The sequence below is a fragment of the Temnothorax americanus genome, unplaced genomic scaffold (assembly GCF_048541705.1).
Source record: "Temnothorax americanus isolate GAGA-0224 unplaced genomic scaffold, ASM4854170v1 Scaffold157, whole genome shotgun sequence".
In the NCBI taxonomy this organism is placed as follows: domain Eukaryota; kingdom Metazoa; phylum Arthropoda; class Insecta; order Hymenoptera; family Formicidae; genus Temnothorax; species Temnothorax americanus.
Window position 1 is genome coordinate 139,505 of NW_027509294.1, and position 10,039 is coordinate 149,543.

At 45.2% G+C, this 10,039-nt stretch overlaps 1 protein-coding gene across 2 annotated transcripts; it reads left to right on the forward strand.

The window, feature by feature from the left end:
* Nucleotides 1-9,809, forward strand: LOC143895393 (uncharacterized). Of its 2 annotated transcripts, none has more exons than XM_077402462.1 (3): nucleotides 1-3,970; nucleotides 4,086-4,479; nucleotides 9,322-9,809. In XM_077402462.1, exon 1 carries the CDS (start codon nucleotides 1,030-1,032, stop codon nucleotides 3,001-3,003), a length of 1,974 nt encoding a protein of 657 aa, XP_077258588.1. In that variant the 5' UTR covers nucleotides 1-1,029; the 3' UTR covers nucleotides 3,004-3,970; nucleotides 4,086-4,479; nucleotides 9,322-9,809. The 2 variants fall into 2 exon arrangements, with proteins under 2 accessions (XP_077258588.1, XP_077258589.1); XM_077402463.1 differs by having other exon boundaries at nucleotides 4,086-4,433; nucleotides 9,539-9,809.
* Nucleotides 9,810-10,039: the final 230 nt, after the last annotated feature.

The window sequence follows — 10,039 nt, forward strand, 5'->3', positions numbered from 1 at the left end:
CACTACTTTGAAAAATCTTTACATTGTGTCAATTAGAAAAGAATGTATGATAACAATTTTATAAGATTAAAAAATTTTATTTAAATTTAACAAGGGGATACAAGATATTTAAATACAAAGTTTACATGTGTATTTTTTAATGGTCACAAAGAATTACAGAGGTATGTAAGAAATCGAAGGAAATCTACCCGATAGGTGGCCCCACATGTCGCACACGAGCGGCGCGGTAACTAGATGGCTTGAGGCGCTGGCCACCGCCGTCAACGCGTGATTGGAGAGTGTGTGTGATTGGTCGGGTGGCGATGACGAAAGTTGTTTACGCGAAATGTGTAACGGTCGTACAAGTCCGAACGTGTTCAAGCGAGTCGAGACGAATTAAGTGCGCGAGAAGCTTCGAGAGAGTTCTGAGGAAATCTCCGAGGAGATCGGACGTGCGTCGGAGGGCTCGTGCCTTTGTAATCATATCTCGGCGTATCGGTTCGTAATTCGTGAGTCCGTGCAATGGACTTCGCGGAGATGTAAAAGGTGATATACATATTAAATCAGCATTATCAATCCTTGTCTTCTTTTTCCCTCAACATCACCCTTGTTTTCCTTCGTAATAAGCGGTATCACAAAACCCGCGTCACGTTGTCGAGGTCGTCCTGCACATTCCTTCATGAATACCGGTGAAACGATAATTATCAATCAAACATTTTATTACAGTTCAGAAGTGGGATTAACATTAACCGTGAGTGTGGTCATTTGTGCTCGCGTCACAATAGACGGTTCGAGAGTTGGCGTCCGCCACGGTATCCCTGTGTCTTCTGCCCTCGAAGTATCCTGACGATACTTTAGTACCTTCTACCGAGAGGTCTGTGCATACAATACTCTCGTTTCCGTTTCACCGTCGCAGAGATAAGTGTTGTGCAAAGAATAACGTTCAAATATACGTGAGTTTCGATCGCGTGGTCGCGCTCTCGTCACGATCTCGTCACGCTCCCGTCACGTGATCTCAGTGTGCTTCAAGCGCGCGTAAGAAAACGAGCAATGAATAAGGATATTCGATCTCGTTTGGAACGACTCTCGTTGGGAGAACTCCAGGAAGAAGCCCGGACGTACGGCTTAATGGCATTGGAGGATCGGCAGCAATGCCTCAAAGCTGTAGTATCGCACCTAGAAAATAATGGACCGTTTCGTGATTTCGAAAATCAAACGAATCAAACAGGATCTGCTTCTGCTGTGGCGGGGAATGCGGCGGAACCTTCCAATTTTTCACAATTCCGCTCCTTGATGTTAGAACAGTTAAGACTGGATCGGGAAGAACAGTCGAAGCAGAATCGGGAGATGATGGAGCAAATAATGTCCATGATAAATGCGACTCCGAGAAGCCCCGCACAGGAACCGTCGTTAACGTCGGTCCACACGAATCGCACGATCGTGTCATCAGTAGCGCCAGCACAGGCAGTTACGCTGTTAGCATCTCAGTTGTCGAAATTTAACGGCACTGAGGACGAAGATGTCACTATATGGCTCAACAAAGTGGAGAATGTGGCGCGGATTCACGGCGTCACGCATGAGATTGCACTCTTAGCCGCCACAAGCAAATTAGGCGGCAACGCACAACGGTGGTTTGAACACGGCACGGGGATTGTCAATCGATCATATATAGTTTTCAAGGAAGCCATTACTCGCAGGTTCAAGAGAAAAACACCGATGTACGTGCAGATGAGAAAGATCGAAAAACGGCAATGGAATTTCCCGAAGGAACCCTTTATGAATTATGCAATGGATAAAATCAATCTGATGCAAAGCGTCACGTTGCCGGATACCGACAAAATCCAGTTAATAATTAACGGCATTGCAAACATGGCAATGAGAGGAACGGCGACAGCATTAGATTCAACGGACATCGATCAATTCCTCGATCAAATGCATCGCATCACGTCTTCGTGCATGCCGAAGAAAAATGTGACGAGTAAGCCGCAGAAAGGAAGGGACTTCGCAGTGAAAAAAGACAACCAGCCTAAAGTGTCAGTGAGCCCCAGTTCAGTGCCGGTAAATAAGGACAAGTTTTGCGGCTATTGCAAAACCAAGGGGCACGTACGAGAGGAGTGCTTCAAACTGAAGCGCAAGGAGCAGTCTCAGTCGGTCGCACCGACCGCCTCTTCTACCACGGTTTCGGCAGTCGACATTGCCGACACAACGGCGTCGCCCACAACGGCGGCACAGACCACGGAACCGACGACGGTGGCCTGCGTAGCGGAACAGGACCGGAGGCTCGAGCTCGACGACTTCCAGATTAAGGTTATCGCGTTGAATAAGGTGAAGTCCGATTTAGTAGCTCTCGTGGATACAGGTAGCCCGATTTCTTTCGTCCGACCGTCCGTTTATAAAAAATATTTTGAATCGTCCGATAACGCGACAAGTTCTCACCATTCGTACAAAGCGTTAAATAACTCGCCAATACAAATAAGCGGAACCGTTTCATCCGAGTTAATTTTATCTCCGTTACCGGAATTCTCAGCTTCGATAGAATTGAATGTTCTGCTTAACGATTGTTTAACAATGGATTTAATAATTGGTATGGATTTTATAAAGAAACATAAGATAAAAATAATGTATAATCCGACTTCCGATAATCCAGAGAATAAATTGCGGTTATTCAATGAGATAGCGTTTGCGGATGTAATCCCTGAACCGCCTAAGAAGTTAGAGGAAAAATTATCTTCTATCGAGACGGATTTCGACGACGGGGTTAAACAACGGTTAATTTCGGTATTCGATGAAGTAGAGTCGGCAGAGATACCCCCTTCTGGGGAAAAATATTTAGTTAGGGTTGCGCTCAAGGATGAATCAGTATACGCGTACTCGCCCAGACGTGTGTCGTGGAAAGAGCGAGAGCAAACGAGAGAAATAACCGACGATCTTCCGCGAAGGGGAATAATCAAACCCAGTTCTTCTCCTTACTGCGCGAGAACCGTGCTAGTTAGAAAAAAAATGGTAAATGGCGTTTATGCGTAGATTTTCGGCCGCTAAACGCTCGAGTGCACAAGCGAAAGTGCCCGTTCCCCGTAATCGAGAATTGTTTGGTAAATATCGGAAAGAAATCTGTGTGCACGTTGATAGATCTGAAGGATGATTACCACCAAGTGGAAATCCATCCGGATGACACAAAATATTTTTCGTTCGCGACATATGACGGTCAGTACGAATACGTACGTTTGCCTTTCGGATTTAGCGAATCGGGAGCTGAGTTTTTCGAACGAGTAAGAAATCTCCCTGACTTAGCAACCTTGATTTAATTACGAAAGATTATACTGTATATGGATGACATCCTTATAGCTACCGATACGGTCGACGAAAATTTAGAGATTATTAAACGGGTGCTCATAGAGCTTAAACGTTACCATTTCGAGATCAACATTGACAAATGCCAGTTTTTGAAATTAAAGGTTGAATTCTTAGGATATATTGTGTCAGCTAACGGGATAACAATTAGCGAAAGGCATACGGACGTGATTCATAAAGGCTGGTTTATAATAGCCGTAACCGTTAACCTAGGCCGGTGCCGTAAGAGTTGGAAGATAGGAAACTCGTACTACCGTTGATAATGGTTGGCAATAATCTGTTATTTTTGGCCGTAACCAAAAAGTTGACTCAACTTTATCTTTACCGGCCTACGGCCAGTGAAAGCAACGGAAAAGAAGTGAAATTGAGGGGAATCCATCAGAAAGTCAAAAGAAAGAATCACACATAACCTTAATTTTGACATACGTGATATAGGAGGTTGAAGGCATTGAGTTTCTTTCAGTCGAGAAAACACCTCCAAAAAAGAAAAAAATACGTGATACAATGATAAATGACGTGGATTTAATTTTCTGGGTCGAACAATTTCGGCATTTATACGACAAGAAAGAAAAAGATTACAAAGACAGAAATGTCGTAGAAAATTCTTGGCAATTTATTGGTAACAAATTGAAAGCATCAAGTGAGTATATTATAACATATTTGATAAATATTAATTATCATAGAAATACCAACATCAAAATTTTCCTATACTTGATGAAGTATTACAGTATTAAATAATTATAATTTTTATTTAGGTTCTGAATGTAGAGATCGTTGGATTGCCTTACAAAATCGATTTTCAAAAGAACGATGCAAATTAATACGATCAGGATCAGGAGCATCGGATCAGAAAGAATGGCCATTAATGAAAACTTTGGCATTTTTACACGAACATGTAAAACGACGAAAGACATTTGGTAACGTCGAGTCACCATGCAACGACACTGAGGATTCTACATGTTCTATGCCAAATGACTCCTCTGCCAAAGATCCTCAAAATTCGACTCAGAACTACAATGTTGATGAAGAAGTAACCTATGAAGATATTGAGTACCTTGATGAAACATTAAAAGAATATGTGGAACATCTGGACGATCAAACTGGTTTGCAATTTTATTTCAAAATTTTGTAATTTTCTTTAAGTCTTTGGTTTTGTTGCGTATATATGGTTTCGCACTGAGCGCATCGGTTCAGATGTCGCGATGGGCGCGCTGTAGAGTGCGTTCTGTATTTTTCGGCTCTACGTTATTTTTGTTTCGTGCTTAATATGTACGTTGGCGCCACGTCGTCAGTCTCGTCTCGCATGCGTTAGCGTTTAGTCGATTTAAGTATCGCGTCTTGATTCTTCTAGAACTTTCGTGTCTCGATCGTTATTTTAAGTTAAATATATTCGCGTCTCTTTACTTATGTATATTAGCGTCTCGTCGTGTAATCCATTAAAAAGTATTTGTATTCGTTTTCGTTTACGTCGTGAAAGCTCTGCTGTTTGTGCGAAGCGTGAGCGTGTTTGAAAACTTGTCGCTTCAGGTTATGGGCCCAGCACGCTTCCACTGCGCATAAGGATTACATCATGTCGACTATGCAAATGCCTCTGTTCGAGAAGCTGTCGGGCGCCGACAACTTCCCCATGTGGCGTCTCCAGATGTCGGCCTACTTGGAAGTGCACGATTTGATGCAGGTGGTCGACGGCACGTACAAGATTGAACCTGGGGCGGCCGGTGCCGATGGGGCGGCCGGTGCCGACCAGGCCGCCGTCGCAAGATTCAAAACAAAGGATGCGGCGGCTAAATTGGCAATCTTATTGGCTGTGGATGCTAACCAGCGTGAATACGTCAGTGCAGCAAGATCAGCGGCGGACATGTGGGGAAATCTGTGCCGAGTTTACGATCGAAAGAATCCGACATCGCGTACGAATGCACTCAAGGTGTATCACAGGTATTCATACGATGGTCGGTCGATGGCGCAACATATCGCGCATGTGGATAACATGGCACAAGCATGCGTTGACGCTGGCGAAGAAATCAGTGACGAGAACTACTACGCGAAATTACTCGATGATTTGCCGGAACGGTACACACCAGTGGTTATCGCCTGGGACGTGGTGGCGACGCAGTCCCGTGATGCGCTGCGACGAATGCTGTTGCAGGGCGAGGCCCGCATGGCTAACGCTGAATCGAGTGATCAGGCGTTGGCGGTCAAAAGCAAGACACAGCGAGCAGTGGTGGATCCGGCTAAGACTTCCGGGAAGTCGAAGAAAGGCAAAAAGGCTGTCAAATGTTACAGGTGTCAACGTGTCGGACATTATGCACGGGAATGTCGATCAGGCGATAAGAAGCAGGACAGTAACGGCAAGAAGCAAGATGGCGGTGACAAGAAGCAAGATGGCGGTGTCAAGAAGCAAGATGGTGATGGTGAAGAGCCGGCTGCCGGGCGCAGTGACAATTGTTTTACCGTTGGCTCGAGGGTGGCTGTCGACAGTGATTAGATTGCTGCCAGCGGTGCTACGTGTCACATGACGAATGACAAGTCATGGTTTGCTGATATGGTCGACTGCTTAATGACTCTAATGTTGCCAATAATTCGCATGTCGAGGCTGTGGGTCGTGGTACGGTGGCGGTCGAATGCCTGGTTGACGGCCGGTGGGAGCCGGCAAATTTCCTCGATGTACTGTATGTGCCATCGCTTGTCAAAGTCGCTGTTCAGTGTTGGTGCCGCCGGACGGACAGGGGTTGTAACAGCTGTTACGATGGACAGAAGCTACTATTTAAGAAAAATGGTGAAACTAAATCGGTTGCTGATCAACTTCCGTCGAATTTGTTCGGATTACGTGTGCGTCGTCAACAGGTACAAGAGGCAAATGTGGCGGTTAGTGTACGACGTTGGCATGAGCGTCTGGGTCACGTGGGTCTATCAACGATGCGACGAATGGTCAGGACGGGAGCGATTCCGGAGCTGAAGATTCCCACAGACTACGAATTCGTGTGCGAGAGCTGCGTATACGGTAAACACGCGAAGAAGCCGTTTAACGACGCTGATCTAAGGCGTTCCAAAAAGGCGAGTTTATCTCAAGTGACGTGTGCGGGCCAATGCCAGTGGCCTCATACGGCGGTCATCGCTACCTTGTCACCTTCAAGGATTATGCAACTGGTTTCCGCTTTGTGTTCTTTCTAAAGAATAAAAACGAGGTATTCGACAAGTTTGTCAATGTGTACAATCGCATTGAGACGATGCATGGTACTCGCATCAAGATACTACGTAGCGATAATGGACTGGAATATCGCAACAGCAAGTTCCGTGATTTCTGCAATGCAAAGGGGATGGATCATCAGTTCTCGGCTCCATACACGCCAGAACAGAACGGCGCCGCAGAGCGCGAAAACCGAACGCTCGTGAGAATGGTCGGACGATGCGACTTGCGAAGAACCTGCCCGAGGAGTTGTGGGCGGAGTCGGTCTTGTGTTCGGCATACTTGCGTAACCGGATGCCGTCAGCTAAATATCCAGACTCATCACCGTACGAGCAGTGGTTTGGTTATGCTCCGAAACTTGAGCATGTGCGCCCATTCGGTGCGATTGCATACGAGAAGATCAAAGGACAACGTACAAAGTGGCAACCAAGGAGTGTTCGGCGCGTGCTAGTTGGTTACGAAAGCGAATCATCCAATTATCGCTTACTCGACATGAAAACTAAGAAAATCACAGTCTCCCGAGATGTCATATTCGACGAGGATGGTCAGCCACATGAAGATGAGGTGGTATCCAGATGGGCTCCACGACCAGAAGCTGTGCCTACGGAGGATGACACCGAATTGCAGACAGAGTCGAGTGCATCAAACGAAGATGAGGTGGATTTACAGGCGGAGTCGAGTACATCATACGAAGATGCGATGGAATCGCACGCGGAGTCGTGTGCATCAGACGAAGATAAAACCGACAAACCTACGGACAATAATAGAAGGCTGGGGTCGCGCCAGCTTCGTGACCGCTCCAGACTGAAAGAGCCTGAGCGTTATCAAGCGCATATATGTGAACTGATTGAGCCGACCTCAATGGCTGAGGCTGAGCGACGGTCAGACTGGTTTAAGTGGCGTGATGCGCGGGACTTAGAACTTAAAGCTCATCGCAAGAACGGGACGTGGATCGAGAGTGATCTACCGCCAGGGCGCAGACCAATTTCAGCGAGATGGGTGTTTAAGTATAAGCTGGACAAGAATGGCGACATCATAAAGTACAAGGCTCGACTGGTTGCTCGCGGTTACAGCCAGCGCGAGGGTGTCGATTTTTCGGAAACGTTTGCACCGGTCGTGCGATATGACTCAGTGCGTGTGTTACTTGCATTGGCAGCAATCAATGATTGGGACATGCGGCCAGTTTTGACGTCCGAACTGCGTTCCTGTATGGGGAGCCTTGACGAGGACATCTTCATGACATTGCCTGAGGGGAGTCCCTGGAAGTGGTCAAGTGGTCAAACTCGTGAAATCGCTTTATGGCCTGAAACAAAGCCCGCGACAGTGGAACAAACGATTCAAAGGTTTCTAGATTCGTACGGGTTTGTGGCCAAGTTGACGCTGATCGCTGCGTTTCATTGGCATTGTGGACGGACAGTTAGTCATACTCGGGTTGTACGTCGACGACGGATTGTTGCTGTCGAGCTCGCAGGTTTGCATTGAGACAAAAGTAATTCGGGTGCTCAGGTTAGAGTTTGAGGTGACATTAGAAAAAGTCGATTATTTCGTCGGTCTTGAGATCCGCCGTAATCGTGAAAAACGGAAGATCCGCGTCGGTCAGCGCGGTTATATAACTCGTGTGGCCGAGAAATTTAGACTGCTCAATGCAAGGGGGGCGTCAACACCGGCACAACATGGGCTGCAGCTCGATTACTCAATGGCACCAGGGACCGAAGATGAACGACAGAAGATGTTAAAAGTGCCGTATCGCGAGGCGGTTGGTATGTTGATGTTCGCTGCATGTGTTAGCCGTCCGGACGTCATGTATGCGGTGTCAGTGGTTAGCCGCTACTCAGCAGATCCAGGTCAGGCGCATTGGACTGCTGTTAAGAAGATAATCTGCTACCTGAGGGACACAGCAGAATATAATATTGTCTACAATAGATCGAACACAGAAGGCTTTAAAATTTACTCGGATTCTGACTATGCTGCCGATCCGGATATGCGACGGTCAAGAAGTGGTTACGTGGCGACACTGGCCGGGGGCGCTGTGTCGTGGTCGAGCGAGATGCAACCCATGGTCGCTCTGTCAACAACCGAGGCCGAGTACGTGGCTGCATGTGGGGCATCAAAGGAGGCAATTTGGCTACGACGGCTTCTCAAATCAGTGGGAGTCAGGCTCAGCAGCGCGACCAAGATGTACCTTGATAATCAAGGCAGTATTAAGTTGATTCGGAACCCAGAGTTCCATAAGCGAACGAAGCATATCGCTGTTCGCTTTCACTTCATTCGAGAAGTTCACGAGAGCGGCGAGATCGACATTGTATACGTGCCATCGTCTGAGCAGTTAGCGGATATCCTAACCAAGGCGTTACCGAAGCAGTCATTTCTACTTAACCGAAAGGGACTGCAACTGGAACTCGAAGCGCAGAAGTCCTCAACCAGTGGGAGTGTTGCGTATATATGGTTTCGCACTGAGCGCATCGGTTCAGATGTCGCGATGGGCGCGCTGTAGAGTGCGTTCTGTATTTTTCGGCTCTACGTTATTTTTGTTTCGTGCTTAATATGTACGTTGGCGCCACGTCGTCAGTCTCGTCTCGCATGCGTTAGCGTTTAGTCGATTTAAGTATCGCGTCTTGATTCTTCTAGAACTTTCGTGTCTCGATCGTTATTTTAAGTTAAATATATTCGCGTCTCTTTACTTATGTATATTAGCGTCTCGTCGTGTAATCCATTAAAAAGTATTTGTATTCGTTTTCGTTTACGTCGTGAAAGCTCTGCTGTTTGTGCGAAGCGTGAGCGTGTTTGAAAACTTGACGCTTCAGGTTTTATAGATACTATTATAATAGACACTTTCGGTTGTAGCAATTATAAATGTTTTACATTGAAATGTATAAAGTGTCGTAGAGAGTGATTTTATACAACTGATGATTGATTCTTCAAACTACACTAATTGTTTACTTTTTTTAAATATTAAAATAATTTGTTTTAATTATAAACATAGTAATAATACATTAAAAATAATACTAATTAAATTTCCAGGTACACATAAGGATTTTGAAGACGTATCAATATCGATGGACGAGACTTCAAGAGAAACTGTAGACCGCTCTTCAAGAGAAAGCACTCAATCACCTGCAGTAAAACGCTCGCGTTCCAGATCCACTACTCCGACTGACAAAGGTTCCTCAAATAAAGCATCTATCCAAGTCAAAATGGATGAAGCCGTAGATATTTTTAAAAAATTTGTAACTGAAAGAAACACTTTGACTGCGGAAGATAATTCTTTGAAAAATTTTTGTAATTCCATATATGCTGACTTGAAAAATTTAGACAATAAGAATTTGATACATTGCAAAATAGAAATCATGCAAGTAATTGCCAAATATACACAGTAATACATATATAATTTAATATAAAAATAAATTGTTTTATCCCAAATTTGTGTTGTACAATTTTTATTACTATTCTAAGTCTAATTATTTTATTACATCTGTTTTATATACAAAACTAATTATATTAAATATAGACAATTAATGAAAT

What these genes read in the sequence shown, in the direction of transcription:
- LOC143895393 (XM_077402462.1), top strand. Translation starts at nt 1,030, where the DNA reads ATGAATAAGGATATTCGATCTCGTTTGGAACGACTCTCGTTGGGAGAA.